General features: G+C 56.2%; 1 protein-coding gene across 5 annotated transcripts in view; it reads right to left on the bottom strand.

Annotated features, from left to right (window-relative positions):
- Positions 1–21571, bottom strand: part of nbeal1 (neurobeachin-like 1) — a 61433-nt gene that overhangs the window by 22868 nt on the left and 16994 nt on the right. For 3 of the 5 annotated variants that reach the window (XM_064311750.1, XM_064311751.1, XM_064311753.1), the window contains 25 exons: positions 20090–20175; positions 18915–19308; positions 18505–18611; positions 18007–18090; positions 16736–16819; positions 16278–16376; positions 15115–15683; positions 14085–14217; positions 13833–13952; positions 13365–13671; positions 12406–12491; positions 12135–12224; positions 11434–11605; positions 10895–11028; positions 10448–10607; positions 9948–10050; positions 9683–9848; positions 6597–6755; positions 6040–6199; positions 5299–5387; positions 3849–4445; positions 2892–3067; positions 2302–2590; positions 1510–1815; positions 910–1059 (listed from right to left, as the gene is read on the bottom strand). In XM_064311750.1, the coding sequence (XP_064167820.1) occupies positions 910–1059; positions 1510–1815; positions 2302–2590; positions 2892–3067; positions 3849–4445; positions 5299–5387; positions 6040–6199; positions 6597–6755; positions 9683–9848; positions 9948–10050; positions 10448–10607; positions 10895–11028; positions 11434–11605; positions 12135–12224; positions 12406–12491; positions 13365–13671; positions 13833–13952; positions 14085–14217; positions 15115–15683; positions 16278–16376; positions 16736–16819; positions 18007–18090; positions 18505–18611; positions 18915–19308; positions 20090–20175 (4820 nt within the window). The remainder of the gene's footprint in view (positions 1–909; positions 1060–1509; positions 1816–2301; positions 2591–2891; positions 3068–3848; positions 4446–5298; positions 5388–6039; positions 6200–6596; positions 6756–9682; positions 9849–9947; positions 10051–10447; positions 10608–10894; positions 11029–11433; positions 11606–12134; positions 12225–12405; positions 12492–13364; positions 13672–13832; positions 13953–14084; positions 14218–15114; positions 15684–16277; positions 16377–16735; positions 16820–18006; positions 18091–18504; positions 18612–18914; positions 19309–20089; positions 20176–21571) is intronic. The other 2 variants (XM_064311752.1, XM_064311754.1) reach the window with 2 other exon arrangements.

Genomic DNA, 21571 nt, shown 5'->3' with positions numbered 1-21571 from the left:
CTCTCTCCCGTGCGCAGGTTAGAGGGCCAGCTCTCTCTCTCCTGTGCGCAGGTTAGAGGGCCAGCTCTCTCTCTCTCCTGTACGCAGGTTAGAGGGCCAGCTCTCTCTCTCCTGTGCGCAGGTTAGAGGGCCAGCTCTCTCTCTCTCCTGTACGCAGGTTAGAGGGCCAGCTCTCTCTCTCTGTGCGCAGGTTAGAGGGCCAGCTCTCTCTCTCCTGTGCGCAGGTTAGAGGGCCAGCTCTCTCTCTCTCCTGTGCGCAGGTTAGAGGGCCAGCTCTCTCTCTCTCCTGTGCGCAGGTTAGAGGGCCAGCTCTCTCTCTCCTGTGTGCAGGTTAGAGGGCCAGCTCTCTCTCTCCTGTGCGCAGGTTAGAGGGCCGGCTCTCTCTCTCTCCTGTGCGCAGGTTAGAGGGCCAGCTCTCTCTCTCCTGTGTGCAGGTTAGAGGGCCAGCTCTCTCTCTCCTGTGCGCAGGTCAGAGGGCCAGCTCTCTCTCTCCTGTGCGCAGGTTAGAGGGCCAGCTCTCTCTCTCCTGTGTGCAGGTTAGAGGGCCAGCTCTCTCTCTCCTGTGCGCAGGTTAGAGGGCCAGCTCTCTCTCTCTCTGTGCGCAGGTTAGAGGGCCAGCTCTCTCTCTCCTGTGCGCAGGTTAGAGGGCCAGCTCTCTCTCTCCTGTGCGCAGGTTAGAGGGCCAGCTCTCTCTCTCTCCTGTGCGCAGGTTAGAGGGCCAGCCCTTTCTCTCCTGTGCGCAGGTTAGAGGGCCAGCTCTCTCTCTCCTGTGCGCAGGTTAGAGGGCCAGCTCTCTCTCTCTCTCCCGCGGTGTACCTGCGCCCTGTGTGCGGTGTACCTGCGCCCTGTGTGCGGCGTACCTGCGCCCTGTGTGCGGCGCGCAGCGCAGGCGCGGCTGAGGGGCCTCACCTGGAAGCGGATCTTGCTCTCGCCGCGCTCCCTCTCCCGCCGGTGCAGGCTGACCATGAAGGCCTCGTAGCAGTCCTTCCAGAACAGGGCCATGGACTCGTGGCCCTGGCTGAACATCTCCAGCTCGTACTGCTTCATGTACGGAATGATCTGGGGGGACAGGGGCCGGCGTGTTACTGCTGCTTTCTTATTAAGTGTGTGTGTGTGTGTGTGTGTACAGTATGTGTGTGTGTGTGTGTGTGGTGTGTGTGTGTGGTGTGTGTGTGTGTGTGTGTGTGTGTATATATGTATGTGTGTGTGTGTGTGTGGTGTGTGTGTGTGTGTGTGTGTGTGAGAGTGTGTGTGTGTCTGTGTGTGGTGTGTGTGTGTGTGTGAGAGTGTGTGTCTGTGTGTGTGTGTGAGAGTGTGTGTGAGTGTGTGTGAGTGTGTGTGTGAGAGAGTGTGTGTGAGAGTGTGTGTGTGTCTGTGTGTGTGTGTGTGTGTGTGTGAGAGTGTGTGTCTGTGTGTGTGTGTGAGAGTGTGTGTGAGTGTGTGTGAGTGTGTGTGTGTGAGTGTGTGTGTGTGAGTGTGTGCTCATGTAAAAGGCGCGTGCACACTCACATATTTGTCCAGGTAGACCCTCCACTCGGGGGAGCTGCAGTACAGCTGGAAGTCCTCGAAGAAGGAGGGGGAGCCGTTGGTGTCGGGCAGGGAGGGCAGGTGCAGCTCCATGTACAGCAGCTTGTGGATCTTGGAGAGCAGCGTGCGCAGCAGCGGGATGAGGAAGGAGTACGTCTCCGTCTGCTCGCGCACCGAGCGGCTCAGGATGCCCTCCAGGCTGCCCAGCAGGTAGCAGGCCTCGTCCTGCGTCTCCACGCGCTTCGTCTGCAGGATGGTGTTCAGCTTGGCCGTGGCCATGGCACACACCTGGGCACACGGACACACGGGTTACAGCACACAGGGAACAGTTCGCAAGGTAAGACACGCAGGCGGACATGGTGGGACATGTAGTGAGGTGTATTGTGGGAGGTATGTATTGAGGTGCATTGTGGGACATGTAGTGAAGTGTGTAGGGAGGTGCACTGTGGGACATGTAGTGAGGTGTGTCGTGAGATGCATTGTGGGACATGTAGTGAGCTACATTGTGGAACATGTAGTGAGGTGTGTAGGGAGGCGCACTGTGGAACATGTAGTGAAGTGTGCAGTAAGGTGTATGGAGGTGTGCCATGAGGTGCATTATGGGACATGTAGTGAAGTGTGTAGGGAGGTGCACTGTGGGACATGTAGTGAGGTGTGGCATGAGGTGCATTGTGGGACATGTAGTGAGCTGTGCCATGAGGTGCATTGTGGGACATGTAGTGAGTTGAGCCACAAGGTGCATCGTGGGACATGTAGTGAAACACTGTTTCTCACCTGCATGTCGTCCTGTGCCATGAAGCCCAGCAGCAGGCGGATCCCCACCTGGGAGAGCAGCAGCCACTGCGCCCCTGAGGAGTACCACACCATCAGGCTGTCCATCAGCGTCACCGCCTCCTCCAGAACCTTCTCCGTCCACAGCGCCGGGTTCACCAGCCCCTCCGCCTGCAGGAAGTCCTGCAGGATGTGCAGCAGCCGCACCGCGTTCTCCGTGTGCTGCGGCAGCATGGCCGCCGTCGCCTCCCGGTTGTCCGTCACCGCCCACTCCAGCATCTTCTCCAGCAGGCTGGGGAAGCAGGCAGAACACGCACACGCGTGAGTACATACACACACAACACACACGCGTGAGTACATAGTATATTTTTAAACACGTTCCATGCATTCAGTGGCCCAGTTAACGTAGTGTGGGATAAGGTAACCTGTTTAAGTGCGTAATGGGATTGAGCAGTGCAGCTCAGACAGGGAGAGGACAGGGCCAGCCTGCTGGGCGGAGCCTAATCCTGGCCAACCGTACAGCGGCGGGGCTTCCCGGCCTTACGTAAGCGCGTCAGCCGTGCGGCGCGACGCGGGCGCCAGGCCCCGCCCACCTGAGCTTGACGTGGTCGACGGGCAGCAGCAGCTCGTTGGCCGTGCCCAGCTTGGTGAGGGCGGAGAAGACCTGGCCGCGCTCCAGCCAGGCGGCGTCGTCCGAGCCCTCCACGCCCCGCCACATCACGCACAGCACGACCTCCAGCAGCATGCGGCACAGCTCCTCCTCCGACCTCTAGGGGGAGACAGACACGCACGGCACCATGCGCACACAAAGGCACACACATACACACACACACACACACACACACACACACACACATACATACATACAACACACACACACACATCCACACACACACATACACACACACACACACCACACACACACACACACATACACATACATACACACACACACACACACACATACTAACACACCACACACACACACACAACACACACACACACACCACACACATACATACATACATACACACACACCACACACACACACACACAACACATCACACACACACACACACACACATACACACACACACACACACACCATACATACACATACAACACACACCACACACACACACACATACATACACACACCCGCACACACACACACACACACCCGCACACACACACACACGCGCACACACACACACACACACACAACACACACATCAGACACAACAACACACAATACATACACACACACACACACACACCACACACACACACACACACACACAACACACACATACATACACACACATGTACACATACATAGACACACACACACACACACACAGGATTCAGGGCTTGGAGAAACCAGACTCATCTCTTCATAGCAGTTCAGCAACTTGCCACTAGGTGTCAGCAGTGGAGTGACTCTACGAGGCCCTCCCTCCCCCCCCCCCCCATGAGAGTATGACCTCATCAGGACAGCAGCTCAGCTTTAACTCCCGCCATTCAAAAGGGATGAGCTTTGACCCCCTCACCTCCAGGCTGTTGAAGGATTCTCCGAGCGACAGGTCGTCGCCGAACAGGAAGTTGTCCTCGGCGAAGGGGGCGGAGCCGCCGCCGGCCTCGCGCTCGGAGGGAGCGCCCGGGAACGGCTTGGCGGTCTCCACGGGCGACGGCGTGCTGGGCATGCTCCCGGGGGTCTGGCTGCCGCTGTCCCCGGCCTCGTACAGCCGGGCCTGGCTCAGGTCCAAACTCAAGTCCCCGGCTTTGGGGGCCCAGGGCTTGTGGGCCGGGGCGTCGGCGGGCGCGTCGCCCAGGGACAGCAGCTCCGCGGCGTCCAGGCTGTCCACGGAGCGGCTGTCCCCGGCGCTGTCCGACGCGTCGCGCTCCTCGTCCGCCCGCCCCAGCGCCTCCAGGAGGGCCCTCTTCTCCGGGGTGGGGGCGGGGTCGGGCCGCCCCCCGCTGCCCCTGCTCAGGTCCAGGCTGGCCGTGCTGCTGCCGTCGCCCCGCCCCCCCGCCGGCCCCTCCCCTCCCGGCGCGCGCAGGAAGAGCCTCATCAGCGTCTCCTGCCAGCACTGCTGCCGAGAGATCTGCAGCGCCGCGTCCTGCTGCGACTGCAACAGCTGGTACAGCTGCAGGGAGGGGGGGGGAGAGGGGGAGAGGGGGAGAGGGGGAGAGGGAGGGAGTGGGGGGCGAGAGTGGGAGGGAGGGGGAGAGAGGGAGAGGGGAGATAGGGAAGAGGGAGGGGGCGAGGGAGGGAGAGAGGAGAGTGGGGGAGCGAGAGTGGGAGGGAGGGGTAGAGGGGAGAGGGAGAGAAGGAGGGAGGGAGTGGGGGAGAGGGGGAGAGTGGGAGAGTGGGGGAGCGAGAGTGGGAGGGAGGGGTAGAGAGGAGAGGGGGAGATAGGGAAAGAGGGAGGGAGTGGGCGAGGGAGGGAGAGAGGGAGAGTGGGGGAGCGAGAGTGGGAGGAGGGGGAGAGAGGGAGAGGGGGAGATAGGGAAAGAGAGGGGGAGTGGGCGAGGGAGGGAGGGGGGAGAGTGGGGGGTGAGAGTGGGAGGGAGGGGAGGGAGTGGGAGGGAGAGAGGAGAGGGGAGATAAGAAAGAGGAGGGAGTAGGCGAGGGAGGGAGAGAGGGAGAGTGGGGGGAGGGAAGAAGGGAAACACGGGGAGGGAAAGAGGGAAGAAGAGAGACAGAGGGAAGAAGACACAGGAAGGGGGAAGGAAAGAGAGAGAGAGGAACAAAGGAGAGGGAGAGAGATGGGGAAGAAGACGAAAAGACAGAGAGGAGGAAAGGGGAGGGGGGAGAGAGTGAGTGGAAGGAGAGCAAGATGGAGATGATTTTCTAATTATAGACTTTCTAACTTTCTGCTCTTATTCTTGCAAAATTCCCTTCAGGCACTTAACATAACAAGTCAGATTTCACCCATTTTCACTTAGAGAGATTTGAAAAGAACACGTGTTTGTGTGTGTGTGTGTGTGTGTTCTCACCTTCTTGCACACTTGCAGACGCACGCTGGGTCCGGCCCGATGGGTCAGCTGCACCAGGGCCATCAGGTCTTTGTAGTTTACCACCGAGTCTGGGGGTCAAAGTTCAAACAATAGCAGGGTAAGAGCGCACAGTCTCACTGTGATCTGTACAGACTATTTCTCGTCATCAGCAAGGCTGATCTCAGACACTGCTCAGAATCTCTATAATGCCTCCTACTGTACCCCGCAACACACGTCCTGCATTTGTCACATCACATGATGTGGCGGCAGTGTAGCACAGTGGGTAAGGAACTGGGCTTGTAACCGAAAGGTCGCAGGTTCGATTCCCGGGTAAGGACACTGCCTTTGTACCCTTGAGCAAGGTACTTAACCGTAATTGCTTCAGTATATATCCAGCTGTATAAATGGATAAAATGTAAAATGCTATGTAAAAGTTGTGTAAGTCGCTCTGGATAAGAGCGCCTGCTAAATGCCTGTAATGTGATGTAATGTAACATGACCAGAAGTCACCCTGCCCATTATGTATTTGGTCACTATCACAATTACAGAATCATAAGGACAGGAACGGCAGCACCTGATTGGTGTGCGCTGTAGAGGCAGCAGAAACACAGCACAGTCCCGTGCCAGTGGAATCGTGGCTGTGGCGGGGAGCCTCGTGGATGCGTGTGATTGGACAGCGCATCCTCCAGGGAGGGAGGGTTCGGGTCGGCGGGGGTAACCGGTCCCCCTCGGTGGGCTCACCTGCAGTCAGCACCTGGTTGAGCAGGCACTTGACCAGGGTGGGGGTGATGCTGGCCTCGGCGAAAAGCAGCGTCAGGCCCGAGTAGCCCACCTCCCTCAGCTTCAGCCTCTGCTTGCTCTTCTCATAGACGCGGTCACACCTGAGCATGCGCTCGTACAGCTGCAAAACACACACACACACACACACACACACACACCTGAGCATGCGCTCGTACAGCTGCAAAACACACACACACACCTGAGCATTTGCCTAAACACACACACACACGAACACACCTGAGCATTTGCTTAAACACACACACACACACACCTGAACATGTGCTTGTACAGCTACAAAACACACACACACACACACACCTGAACATGTGCCTGTACAGCTACAAAACACACACACACACCACAGTGCGGGTGCAGAAGGTGTGTCACGCAGCGCGTATGGGCAAAGGCCTATGATGCACAGCGAGTATAATAAAAGTGCGTACAACACGCTGTGCGCACTGAAAGAGCGTAGTGCACAGTGCGCGTGCTCGGGAGTGCGTGCGTGCGCACACCCTGACCTTAAAGACCAGCTCTCTCAGCCTGTCCGTGTGCTTGCTGTGGAGCAGCGGGCCGTAGAAGGTGTCGGCCGCTCCGGGTTCGAAGAGCAGCAGGAAGAGCTGGTCTCGCGCGGCGCTGGTCTGCAGCAGGGTCAGCAGCAGCTCCAGCATCCCACACAGCTGCAGGAGGAGAGGAGGGAGGGAGAGAGGGAGGAGAGGAGGAGAGGACCTACTTAATTGTCATGCCAATAAATCCTATTCGAAGCGATTCTGGGGGTGCGTTTGAGTGAGATGGAGAGTGTGACAGATTGATGCCGTCCGGTGCGTTTAACTCCTGAGATGTGGTCGATGGCCATCAAGGTGAAAGCTTTTCAGCCGAGCAGCTCCAGGCCTGGGTGGACTACCCAATACGTAATCAGCTTAAAATCTCCCTTTCCATTAGACAAGTGTTCTGCCACAGCTACGGCTCAGCATAATCTCAGGAAGACGGAAGACCCGCCCCCACACACTCCCTGGTCCAATCACAGCAGGCCTGGGTGGGTTTTTCCATGTGAAGCGGGGAGGAAGCAGGACCCCACAGATTCATTTTAATCAATAATCAGTGCTCTACATAGCAAAGTACTTCTGATTGGTTCACAGCAGTGAGATGGTGAAAGATCTTGCGGTTCAAGAAGCCTCCCGCTTCATAACAATACACAAGAAAAACGGGAATCTACATTTTTATGCAAATGCTTTGTGAGGAGAGAAAATATTATTTAAATGGTGCCAAACGTCTGTCATAACCTTACAATCAATACTTTCTTTCCTACTCCCACCTACCTGGCAAGCTAACTTCAACACAGACATCTTTGTTGTGAGGTTATTTTATGCATTCTTATTGAGTTTCAAATATTTATGCATCAACTCATGAGAGGAATTCAATATGGTGTCAGTTGTTATTAAATATAATAGACAGCAGTTCATCGTGTCGACCAGGCCGACCGAACAGCACTTTCACCTGGGGAGATTCGATTCTGGGGGCTGGCACCAGTGACAAGGCAAGAGGTACAACAAGATCAAAACAGCTGACAGAGAGCCGTATTGTTTTTCAAATACACAAACTACTGAAACCAAATGGTTTTCGGGATAAAATAATAAAAAATACAAAAATCAGGCGTGGAGCCGGAAATAATTTCAGTATAATCAAAGCACCACGTACAAAACAAGCAAGCGTTTTGTGCTGAAAAGCAGCCTGAGACGGAGACGGCTTCATCACAGAGTCGCGAGTCGATCGCAGTCCCTGCAAGAAGCCGTAAATCCAGCGAGCGCGAGCGCAGCGATTCCGAAGGGTCGAAGAAGCGCTCCGGAGGCGGGGTCGGAGCCGCTTCCACCGAGCGAAAGGAGTCCAGCGGTTTATATCATTACGGAAATACGTTATCAGAGGGCGAGCGGTTTAGCCTCCGAAAGGCCACTGTGTAACGCACGCGATTGGTTTCCGACGTGCCAGCCGTACAACGGAAGAACAGCGCGTTCCTTAGAACGCTCCTGTCGGCTTTCAGTCAGAGATGACCACGTTTAACTCCGTGAGACCGACGGAAGAATTATGAGCCTTGTTTTCCGGTTCTGTCGGCAGAGCAACACAACACGGGCACAGAATGACTGGCATTCCATGTCGGCTAAGCCATTCCTACAAATAAACAGGAAATTGCATCATTGGTTTATTTACTCAAGATATTTTCAAGGAAAATCTTTTTGCTCCCTTGAGCCAATTCAATTTATCTGGCCAGGTCTCCTGAGTGAAAGAGATGCCATATTTCAATGGGATTTCTGGTTCAACTAAAGGTTACAGTTGAAATATACGTATATTATTTGGTTTGATTTGAAATACCCTCTGCTAATAAGCAACTCTTTCCCAATATGCAACTAATATTTGGACTGATCAAATTCCATCTTTCCATCGTCCATCTCGGGATTAAATGTTATCTGAATTTTAACCGTTCAGTAGTCCTAGATGACCCAAGCGGACCGGGCTTGAGACTACACATTTATTTGGAGAACATCACCGTATGGCATCTAACAGACGATACAGGGTCCCACAGGTTAGATCTGACAGGCTGCGGAACTCATTCATTCAGTCTAAGCCGCTAAACAAAAGTATGGGCTGAGGATAGGCCACGGGCAAGCGCACTTTGTTGGGGGAAATGCTCATTAACTGTGGTAAGGGGCTATGGGCAGGTGCAATGTGGGCCAGTGCAGTGCACTTGTTACATGGTGCCCCATCCCAGCACTTTTTGGTAATTTGTATTTGTCCTAATACTGTAGCTTATTCTTCTGCCTAGTTTGTTTTGTAGAGGTCAGGTCAGAATAGTGTTCACTGTGTGAACTGTGTACTTGGCTAGAAATAGCTGTACAAAATAAGTATTGTACCTTACTGAACCTGTGTTTAGCAGTTGAGCTATGACCATGGCATGCACTTTTTGTACGTCGCTTTGGATAAAAGCGTCTGCCAAATGAATGTAATGTAATGTAATTATGATATGTACCTGTGTACCTTTTATAATGCTTTATTATCAACAAAATGAGACGAAACTGACTGTATCGTTTGATTATGTATTTCACTATATCAATGTATGTCTGTTCCACTGTATGTGAGAAGGAGTACGGCCTGAAACACAAGAAAAGATTTCAGAGAAATCTGACAATGAAGTAAAATATAATCTAATCTAATCCAATGATATACAAAGCAGCAATGCAGAGAGCCTGACCTTGAACTTTCTCTGTTTTAGCTTCTCCTCATGCTGCGTCCAACACAAGAACGCAGCTGAACGCACCAGCCAGCAACTTATTAGCTAAACAGCTAACCTCATGATCAGATGGCTCTCTTTCCCTCGCATTCAAAGTCACAAGATTCCCTTTAAACATGTTTTTATGTTTTCACAGCCCCTGAAAACCAACTGTAAGGCCGCTCGATAAATTTGGTGTTTGCTTTGCATTTAGAATTTTCAGATAAAATGCAAATGACGCTGCTTACATTCTTTATTCAGCAGCAGTTGTGCAAGTGAAATAAAAACGCACTCACAAGCAGGCAGGCACACGCTCACACTTACACGCTCACGCGCTACCCTCACCTGCTCCTCGTCGCCGATGGCTGCCATGTACCCCAGAATGCTCTGCAGCTCGTCCTGGGTCACGCCCTTGCTGACGTAGTACTTGAGCAGGCCGCAGAGCGACGCCCGGATGGTGCGGACGTCATCCTCACTCAGGTCCCCCTCCCGGTTACCGCTGCTGCTGCTGCTGCGTGGAGACAAGCACATCCCATAATAACACGCCGCCGTCACGCTGCTGGGATCGGCGGGCTGCGGCACGGGGCACGCCGGGAGACGGACGGCTCACCCGTAGTAGAGGCGGACGGTGTCCAGCAGGAACTGCACCCCGTACTTCTTCCGGAACTGCTTCCTGCTGTCCTTAATGACGGTGGACATGTACTGGATGTGCCCTTCGATACAAACCAGAAACACACCCCCCTCAATACATCAAACTCACTGCATCACATCCCACCCTCTCCACCAAATTCACAAGGGGTGTCAGAGTCAAAGTAATATGACACACTGAGCAAGTCATTCGAAAGTGATTACACACCCACGCAGTCACACACACACACACACACACACACTCACACAGACACAAAGACACAAAGACATACACAGACACATACTCGCACACTCGCACACACACAGACACACAGTAAAACATACACACACACACACACAGACACACACAGTAAAACATACACACACACACACACACACACACACACACGTAAAACATACACACACACACACACACACACACACAGTAAAACATACACACACACGCGTGCGTGCAGGTCTCACCGATGCGCAGGGGGAAGTCTCCCTGGTTCCAGATGCTGAAGTTGAAGAGCAGGTGAGTGTGCAGCTGCTGCAGGAGCTGAGTGTTCTTCTCAAAGGTGACCTGCTCCACCAGCAGCTGGACCGACACCAGCACACTCACATCCACCATACTGGCGGGCAGCTGCACAGAGAGAGAGAGAGATAGAGAGAGAGGTGTTACAGGGGGAGAGAGAGGGGGGCATTACACACCAGTACTCATTACAACATTACCAGTTTTAGCAACATTAGCAACATTAACCCACCAGTTTCCAAGATGAAAGCATTTTAAAAAGCAGATGGAGAGGTCAGAAGAGAAAGAGAAAAAGAGCGAGAGAGAGACAGAGAGGGGGAGAGAGTGAGAGAGAGAAACAGAGAGAGTGAGAGAGAGAGAGAGAGAGAGAGAGAGAGACAGGTAGAGGTGGTTCTGACCTTCTGCAGCAGCGCTCCCAGTGTAGCCACTCCGTGGGAGTGCAGCAGGCTCTCCTGATTGATCGGATGCCTCTGGATGAAGTGCTTTATCACCAGCAGGAAGGTGGCCACCATGTTCTTCTCCAGACGCGCTTCTGAATCACAAACACGCACAAACATACGAACACACACACTTAATTATTCAACTAAAAAAATGGGCAGTGCATAACTGCAGACGGCGTGCGTTAAAATTAGAAAAACTATTTTATTTCGGCTACAAGATGCTTTAATCAAATACTCCACACCCAATTTAGGGAATTAATTGAAATTCAGCAGAAGAATTGGAAAAAAATCTCAGAGCATTATGGGTATTTTTCCAGTTTGTGAATGCAATTTCAATCCACTTTCTAAATTTAAATGGAATTGACCCCAGTCTTGGTACATAGCAAATCACGTACTCCCACACACATCTGTGGCCCAGAGCAAATAAAACCTAGTTTGGTTATGGGAAAAAGGCCTCTGTCCCACTCACTGGGGGGGGGGCAATACGGGGGACCCACCTGACGCCCTATTGGAGGGCAGCATGACCCAATCCCCCTCAGCAGGCGTGGCCAGGTCGGGGGTGATGAACTCTGACCCCGGAGGTTCGGTGGCCTGGTCAGGGGGCAGGACGGCCAGCTGCTCCAGGATCGGGAAGAGCACGGGCAGCCCCCCCACGCAGTTAATCATGTCCTAAACAGGGAAACAGGGTAACAATGAACAAAAAAAAAAAAAAAAAAACTGGTTTTAAAGTCCAGGCTTGACACAGTCCTGGATTCTCTCCAGTGTTTCAGGTGAGCACTCACAAACATGTGATCAGAATGAGTTCTAAATGAACATTCTAACACACTGATGCAACAAATCACTACCGGCGACTGAAAGCAAGAGTTCTAGAACACCGACTTAGAATTGAAGAAAAAAAAAAACATTCCAAAAGACCTAAACGAGAGGCACCCTCATTACATTACATTACATTATAGGCATTTAGCAGACGCTCTTATCCAGAGCGACGTACACAACGTTTTTTACATAGCATTTTACATTGTATCCATTTTATACAGCTGGACATATACTGAAGCAATTTCGGTTAAGTACCTTGCTCAAGGGTACAACGGCAGTGTCCTTACCCGGGAATCGAACCTGCGACCTTTCGGTTACAAGCCCAGTTCCTTACCCACTGTGCTACACACCCTCCCTCTCTGGCTCCCCCCCGATGCCGTACCTTGATGTCCCAGTTGACCACCTTGTTTCCTGTGAGGCGGCCGTGCAGCATGTTCGGGGACAGGTCCAGGCAGATGGGGTTCCGACAAGCCTGAGAGAAACAGGAAACAGGAAACAGGAAGTGACCCTTTGGCGCGCTCTGATTCGCTGTCACCGCCGCCATTTACGGACAGAGACAGACTCCTCCGTACCGGATGCAAGCAGAGCGGCAGACGGGCTGTGACATCAGCGTCCGCCCACACTTGACAGTGGAGGGGGGCGGGCTCACTCACCTTGGGGGAGTAGTGCAGCAGGAGTTTCGGGGGGAGGTCCCCCAGCTCGGACTCCAGGGTCTTGAAGGGCGAAATGCAGTTCGGTCCTGCAAATCAGGCAATTCACCGTCAGGTCGAAAGTGCGACGATTCGCAGACAAAGAGCAGCAGAAAATTCCTCGTACCTCTCCCAGCACCAAACTTCCAATCCCACCCCTACCTCATACCTCCACACCTCCCACTCCCACCACCACCCCCTGTACCTCCACACTCCCATGCCCACCCCCCTGTACCTCCACACCTCCCACAGCCTGTACCTCCACACCCCCATGCCCACCCCCTGTACCTCCACACCTCCCACAGCCTGTACCCTCCACAACCCCCACTCCACCCCACCCCCTGTACCTCCACACCCCCATGCCCACCCCCTGTACCTCCACACACCCATGCCCACCCCCTGTACCTCCACACCTCCCACTGCACCCCACCCCTTGTACATTCACACCCCCATGCCCACCCCTTGTACATTCACACCCCCATGCCCACCCCTGTACCTCCACACCCCCATGCCCACCCCCTGTACCTCCACACCCCCATGCCCACCCCTGTACCTCCACACCCCCATGCCCACCCCTGTACCTCTACACCCCCATGCCCACCCCTGTACCTCCACGCCCACCCCCCTGTACCTCCACACCTCCCACAGCCTGTACCCTCCACACCCCCCACTCCACCCCACCCCTTGTACATTCACACCCCCATGCCCACCCCCCTGTACCTCCACACCTCCCACAGCCTGTACCTCCACTACCCCCACTCCACCCCACCCCTTGTACCTCCACACCCCCATGCCCACCCCCTGTACCTCCACAACCCCATGCCCACCCCCTGTACCTCCACACCTCCCACTCCACCCCACCCCTTGTACATTCACACACACCCCCCCCCCCCCAAACCCCCCCAAACCCCCCCACAGCTGACCTGCGCTGCACAGGGCCTTGACGTGGGCGAGCTGCAGGGGCTCGTGGAACACCATCACCCCGCCCAGCTGGCCCTGCAGGGAGGTGGGGCTGCCCCACTCGCTGTCCTGCGTCCCCGCCGAGATCAGCTTGGTCACCGACTCCGGCTTGCCCCCCAGCAGGCCCCCCCAGCCCGGCGAGGACAGGATGCCCCCCAGGGAGGAGCGGCCCGGGGAGGGCGCCGTGGAGACGGGCGGGTCGGGGATCTGAGACGGGGGCGGGGTGGTGGTCCTGTGGCCCGCTGACCCGATACAGCAGGAGGTGAAGGGCTGAGGAAACGCACACGGTGTTAATAGAGCGTAAAAACCAGGCCAGCACACCTCACTGAGTCTTAAAGACACGCTAACATACACGGTATGGAGCTTAGCAAGCCCACCAGAACATCCCCGCTGAACCATGGAAACCGGGCAGGTCTCTCCCGCACACTCACCTCCGTCATCGTGGGGTACTTGAGGGGTGCAGACAGCTTCTGCTGGCCGTCCACGTACAGGTACACCTGGCTCTGCCCGAAGGGCCTCTTCCCTGGCACGTGCACCACGCCGATACTGTGCTGTAGAGCGCACAGAGAGGAGCCTTTAAACTACAACTCCCATAACCCCCCTCAGGGACGCGCAGTGCGACCCGCATGGTTAGGGTGCGCAGGCCGCGAGCAGGCAGGCGGGCGACGAGCTGGCCAACTCACCCACAGGGAGTCGCAGAAGCAGTAGTCCGGCAGCATGACGGTCACGTACTCCTTCTTGGTGCACACCGCCACCACCAGCACCCCCGCAGAGCTGATGAAGGCCTCAAACCCGGTGCCTCCAGGGGTGAAAAAGCTGGAAGCAGACACACGCGCACACGATCACGCACACACACACCTTCAGTCTGCAAATTCACACAGACACTTTTTCCATCTGATATGGCCCGAACCCATAACCTTCTGAATTGTATCTGATCTATTTTCAACTGTTGTTATCTCAGTTCTATAATGTTCTACTCTCTCACCTGGAAAACTCCTACCGCACCCTCTCTCCAGTAACCCCTTCCTCTTCACTAACTGCCCCCTCTGACTATAACCTCTCCCTTCTCACGTATAACCTCCCTCTCCCCTCTCTCACCCATAAAACTCTTCCCCCTCCCTCTCTCACCAGTATAACCCTCCTCTCCCTCTCACCCAAACCTCCCTCACCAGTAAACTCTCTCCCCTCTCACCCTAAACTCCTACCCACCTCTCACAGTAAACCCCCCCTTCACCTTCACCTGTATAACCCCTCCCTCTCTCATCTCACCTATAACCTCTTCCCCCCTCACCTGCACAAACCCCCCCTTCACCTGTATAACCCCTCCCTCTCCCCTCTCTCACCCATAAAACTCTTCCCCTCCCCCCCCTCACCTGCACAACCCCCCCCCCTTCACCTGTATAACCCCTCCCTCTCCCCTCTCTCACCCATAAAACTCTCTCCCCCTCCCCCCTCTCTCCCTGCACAAAACCCCCCCTCCCCCCCTTCACCTCCTCCTCTACATAAACCCCTCCCTCTCCCCTCTCCTCACCACATAAAACTCCTCCCCTCACCTCCCTCCTCTCTCACCTGCACAAACCCCCCCTCCCCCTTCACCTTCGTATAACCCCCCCCTCGCCCCCCTTCACCTGTATAAGCTCTTCCCTCCCCCCCTCTCACCTGCACAACCCCCCCCCCCTCACCTGTATACCCCCTCCCTCTCCCCTCTCTCACCTGTACAGCTGCTTCCTCTTCTCCCCTTTGCTGGGGCCCAGCTGGTCCTGGTCCAGCGACAGCCAGGCGAAGAAGCTGAAGGCGGAGCCCGGCCAGCGCTGCACGGTGGGCACGGCGATGCCCGCCATGCTGGGCGCCAGGTCGAAGTACTGCGTGGCGCTCTCCAGGCCCTGCTTGCGCACCATGGCCAGGACGGCGCGGAGGACGGGCGCCGCGTACGGGTGGGCCCGGCGCGGGTCGTCGGCGCGCAGCAGCCGCAGCAGCTGCAGCAGCTCGGCCCCGCCCAGCGACTGGCCGCCCAGCGCGCCCAGCAGCGCCGCCAGGCTCTCGGCGCAGGCGCGGTGCAGCCGGGCGTGGCGCTCCAGGGCGGCCAGGACGCGCGCGGCCATGGCGGCGTTGACGCAGGTGGCGCGCGTCCGCCGGTTGGCGCAGCAGAGCCGCCGCAGCCAGTCGGCCGTGAAGGTCTGCAGCTCCGCCTCCAGCTCGGGCAGCCACTGCACCAGCAGCAGCAGGGGCTGCACGTTGCTGATCCCCAAAATGCCCACCGAGGAGTGCTCCCCCTCCACCGCCTGCACAGAGGGGCAGCCACGGAGGGAGGGAAGGGGGGAGGAAGAGAGGAAGAGAGGGGGAGAGGGGGAGAGAAAGACAGAAGTAGCGGCAGGTTGATGAAATCGGTCTTGTTCCTCTCACCTTTAGCGTTAATGGTAAATGGTAAATGGACTGCATTTATATAGCGCTTTTATCCAAAGCGCTTTACAATCGATGCTTCTCATTCGCCAGAGCAGTTGGGGGGTTAGGTGTCTTGCTCAAGGACACTTCGACATGCCCAGGCTGGGGTTTGAACCGGCAACCCTCCGACTGCCAGACAATCGGTCTTCAATCGGTCGGAGGGTTGCCGTCAAACCCCGCCTGGCATGTCAAGTGTCCTTGAGCAAGACACCTAACCCCTAACTGCTCTGGCAATGAGAGCATCATGTAAAGCGCTTTGGATAAAAGCGCTATATAAATGCAGTCCATTTACCATTTGCCAGCTATGTCGCCCCCACTCACGCTCACGCTCACTCACACTCACACTCACACTCACACTCACACTCACACTCACACTCACACTCACACTCACACTCACACACACACACACACACACGCGCGCAGCCGTGTCTCACCATGTTCATCAGCTCCTTCAGCAGGCGGCGGGAGGGCTGGCCCAGGGAGACGAGCACCTCGTGCAGGTGCGTGTAGCCAATGCGCTCCTTGAACACCTCCTGTAAGGCAGCAGGACCAGTCAGCGCCTTCCGCTCGCATCGTCGCCGGCCCCGCCTCCTTTTTACCCGTTCACATCATCGCACGCCTCCTCCTCCTTTTCCTTATTTACACCATCAACTGCCTACACCCCGTTCCCCTGCTTACATTTTAATTTGTCCCCCCCCCCCCCCCCGTCCTTGCTTACACCATTACCAGCCCCACCCCCTTCCCCTGCTTACATTTTAATCCTGCCACAATTCCCCGCCTTGTTACACTACCAGCCCCCTTCCCTCTTTGCCTTGTTACACCATTACCAGCCCCACCCCATTCCCCTGTGTATGTGACCTGTCCCAGCAGAGTCAGGGAAACATCGGCTCACCTTGGCGGCCGGAGACTTGTGCATCACGGTGGTCAGGGCTTTGATGGTGGAGACGGCCAGAGAGTCCACCCGTCCCTGGAATACCTGGGGGGAGGGGGGAGGGGGGGGGGGGGGGTACGAGAGCAGTCAGTCTGCGGTCACCCAATCACAGCGCGGCCCTTCCCTCCAGGGCCCCTCCCACCACCCAATCACCCCGCGATCGATCGAAAAGAGAACGCGCCCCGTTATATTCCTGCCGGTGACTACACTGAGGGCTGCATGCAGCACAGACGGGGTCAGGGGGTGAGGGAGGGAGGGGTACGGGTCGCACCGACGACACGTGGGTGCTAAGGCATGCAGCGTCCGTCCTCACTCCGGCAGGAACATAAGGGGGCGCCGTGGACCCCGCGGGGGCGGGTCCGACAGCTCAAAGGCTGATTCCTCTGCCCCGCTATGTGGAATCTGAGGTAGAAAGCCTTCTGCTCCAGGCCACTAAGCGCTTTCCAGTACAGAGGCTCCACACCCAGCCTCACGTTTTAGCATTTTAAAACCGTCCCTGCACTCTGGAGCAAAAAGATTTCTACAGGACCCCGCAGTGTGCACCTTACAGCCCAAAAGTACCCACACACACACACACACACACACACACACACACACACACGAGAACAATCGCACCCAAATGCATACAGTGCGTATGTGCGCGCATGCTTCACACACACACATGCATGCACACACACTCTTGTACATAAATACACTCAGTCAGTCACACACACCCACACCCACACACAGCTCTGTCCAGCTGTCTCCATCTCTTCGCTAACACCGAGAACCTGTCACATGACCCCCCCGCCCCCCCCCGCCCGCCCAACATGTCGGAGCAGCTGGAGAGGCTGTGCTTCCAGAGACGAAAAACATAAGGGGGGGGAAAAAAAATCAACGAGACACAGCAGTGCGTGACCGTCGGCGTGCACACGCAAGCAGTGACATCACAGCGTACCCACAACCGCAGATCACATGACCCACATCAGGGAGGGAGAGAAGGATGGGAGAGGCAGCCAGGGAGAGAGAGCCCACTCCATCACAAGGCCACAGCACGCCAGCACCGCGGCTGACCGCGCAGGGCGCTAAAGCTAACCACAGCTAGCGCAGTTCAGCACAGGCGACTACAGGGTCATGAAGAGGTGACTTTTAACTGCACGGGTAAATACAGGCAGCTGCGCGTGACTCCGGGGGCTGCGGGCGTGGCCTTGTGCTGGAGGGGGCGTGTCCGCAGCAGGAGGCAGGGGCAGTACCTGAGGCTCACTCACTCCTGTCAGTAATCTGTTGGTTAAATCTTTCTGGCTCTTCTCTGCTCCCTTACATATAGCATTAACCAGCTGTTGGGTGAACAACACGCAGTGTCAGGCAAACTGAACAGAGAGAAACAGCAAGGAGAGCAGAGAGGAGAGGAGAGGGAGGGGGAGAGGGGGAGGGAAACAGGCAAAGAGGGACGGAGAGGGAAAAGCGGAGGAGAGGAGAGGAGAGGACAGAAGAGGAGAGGAGTGGAGAGGAGGGCTTTTTTTAAAAGCAGTGGTCCCTGGTGCTCCAGCACCAGGGACAGAAGGTCATGCACAGTGAAACGCAGTGGCAGGTCAGGATCAGCGCGCTTTCCGCTGGGCCATTTACACGCTTTCGCACCAGAGCGCGTCGAGCGCAGGAAGCCACGCGCACCACACGTCACACGGGAGCGGAGGCTGCCAGGGGGGGCGTGTCCAGGGCAGGTTGGGGGGCGGGGAAGGGGCGTGTCCTACCTTGCTGTTCTGCAGCAGCCGGGTCAGGTGCTCGAAGCAGTTGCTGTTGAGGAAGATGGCCTGCAGGACGGGCCGGTCCGAGCACTCGAACATCTCTCTGATGGTGTCTGTGGCGGCAGTATAGCACAGTGGGTAAGGAACTGGGCTTGTAACCGAAAGGTCGCAGGTTTCGATTCCCGGGTAAGGACACTGCCGTTGTACCCTTGAGCAAGGTACTTAACCTGCATTGCTTCAGTATATATCCAGCTGTATAAATGGATATAAATGGATACAATGTAAAATGCTGTGTAAGTCGCTCTGGATAAGAGCGTCTGCTAAATGCCTGTAATGTAATGTAATGTAATGTCTGAGAGAGAGGGGGCGGCGTGAGGTCAAAGGTCACGGCGTGGGCCGGCGGGGGCGGGGCTCACCCAGCATATGGACCTGCAGGGCCACAAAGCGGCTCTCCCAGCGACGGGACCTCTGCTGCTGCTGCTGCTGCTGCTGGGGGGGCGCGGCCCCGCGACCCTTGGCCTGCAGCGCGGCGGGGTCGGAGTTGAGCAGCTTGAAGTAGTTCTCCAGCACGGCGCCGATCTCCACCTGCCGCTGGTCGGAGCTGCTGGCGAGCAGGCGGTGCACCACCTCGCGCAGGCAGCCCAGCGTGAGCAGCGCCCGCCGGTCCGCCGCCGGCGCCGCCGGGTCGTCCCAGTCGCCCGCGTCCCCGTCGCCCGGGTCCCAGTCGCCCGCGTCCCCGCCCTCGCGGTCCGCCAGCACCCGCATCAGCACCTCCATGGTCGCCGGGGAGATGGCCAGGAGCGCGTTGCGCTGAGACAGGGGGGGGGGGGGGGGGGACAGGCACGGCCGTTAGGCCACAGGAAGGACCCCCCGGGGGGCACCGGGGCGGCTACAGCGGCCCTCCGGAGCGCAAGCCGCTTTTTGAACTAAAACCCCATTTATGAGCGCTGGTGTCACATGACCGTCGGGGAGCACAAGCGCCTCCACTGTGGAGAGCCGGGACCAGCTGGGAAAGTCGTATTCTTACCGATTTCATTTTCTGCTCTGACTACAGAGCCGGATTGACAACGTTCATTTCATTTATGCGAGTAATGGTAAATGGACTGCATTTATATAGCGCTTTTATCCAAAGCGCTTTACAATTGATGCCTCTCATTCGCCAGAGCAGTTAGTGGTTAGGGGTTAGGTGTCTTGCTCAAGGACACTTCGACACGCCCAGGGTGGGGTTTGAACCGGCAACCCTCCGACTGCCAGACAATCGGTCTTACCTCCTGAGCTACGTCGCCCCAGTACTAACGTCATTCAAGCTCAACGAGTTGTCTATGGCTAAGGACTGACTTTGCAGCTTCTAATTAAATAGCAAACGGCTAATGGATTAATATTTAAGCTGCAGTTCCTCAAAACAGCAACCGATTTAAACTGCCGACGACCGCGGAACGTGCAGAAAAACAAACGAAGCTGCTGAAAAAATGACCGATAGCCCTCAGCTCTCCATCGTCCGCCACAAGGCCCGCAGATCCAGAGGCTAACTGGGCTGGCTAGCTGGGTCTGGAGCGGGAGCTGATTTTAAGGCGCACCCCCACGCGCTCACCTGTCCCCCCGCCACCACGGCTCCAAACAGGTGCAGCAGGCCGCACTTCAGGCTGCCCTTCAGGTGCTCGCTCTCCTGGAAGCACTCTGAGAGAGAGAGAGAGACACTGCGTTACACACACAGTCACACATGCACACAGACACACACACCTGCTCATACACACACACACACACCCGCTCATACACGCTCATACACACACGCACACACACACACACCTGCTCATACACACACACACACACACGCTCATACACACACATACACACACACACACACACTCACTACTAAAGAGCATGAACAGTGTACTGCATGTGCACCCCCTGCACCCCCCCCCTCCTCCCAGAACAGTCACCACAGCCCCCACCGCAGGCACACAGCCAGCAGTCACCCAGGGGCCGCAGGGCACACCGTTACACATTAACACCCCCCGTCAACACGACAGAGCCGCCTGAACACAGTACCGCCAGCCTCTGCTGCCCCACCTCTCACGTACGTGCAGAATTCACACCCGCCTCATTAACAGCCAAAGGCCTTGTCCCGCACAGTCACAGCATTTATAGCGCATGGCCACGAAGGATCGGGCCTGAAGTCCCTCTGTTGTTTTACACAACTAAATGGACTGCATTTATATGGACTGCATTTATATAGCGCTTTTATCCAAAGCGCTTTACAATTGATGCCTCTCATTCGCCAGAGCAGTTAGGGGTTAGGGGTTAGGTGTCTTGCTCAAGGACACTTCGACACGCCCAGGGCGGGGTTTGAACCAGCAACCCTCCGACTGCCAGACAATCGGTCTTACCTCCTGAGCTATGTCGCCCCTACTACTCAACTGGGAACTACTACGCTGGCCTTTACGCCACCTAGTGGTAAAGCAGGTTACTGTCCCAGTGCAATGGGAGCTGCTCACTCTGCCAGAGCGTTTTAGAGTAAGCTGAATGTGTCAGTCAGTCACAGCGAGTTAAAAAGCCCTCAACAAGGTTGAAGATTCTTCTTCTTGTAAACAAAGAAAAAAATCCAGCCTAGAGGCCATTGCCCCAGCACAGAGTATCAGCTGGTGGGGAGGAGCCAATCTCAGCCAATCAGAACAAGGGGCAGTGCGGTCCAGCCCAGCTGGACAGAGACCCGACTGGCTGAGAGAGAGACCCAGCGCTACCGTGGTGACAAGGCGCCCCACCTGTCGGCGGGCTGCAGAGGAGGCCCGCGGGGTGGCCGTTATCTCCGTGGAAACGATAAGGAAGCGCGGACACACACAGAGGCCGCTTGTGCGCGGCGGCTGCTGCCGCAGCCACAGAGCAGCCGAACCCTCTTCACCACCGGCCCGTCTGAGAGACCGCAAACAGACTGCTCCAAGCCTCTCCCCGAAGGAGAGAGAGAGGGACGAGAAGAGAGGAGGGGGGAGACGAGGCGGAGAGAGAGGAGAGGGGAGAGCGAGAGGAGAGGAGAGAGGGACGGAGGACGAGAGAGAGATCGACGAGAGAGGGAGAG

Source organism: Anguilla rostrata, chromosome 15 (genome assembly GCF_018555375.3).
Source record: "Anguilla rostrata isolate EN2019 chromosome 15, ASM1855537v3, whole genome shotgun sequence".
Classification (NCBI taxonomy): Eukaryota; Metazoa; Chordata; class Actinopteri; order Anguilliformes; family Anguillidae; genus Anguilla; species Anguilla rostrata.
The sequence above is the reverse complement of the archived record's forward strand: the minus strand, read 5'-3'. Positions and strand labels throughout refer to the sequence as shown.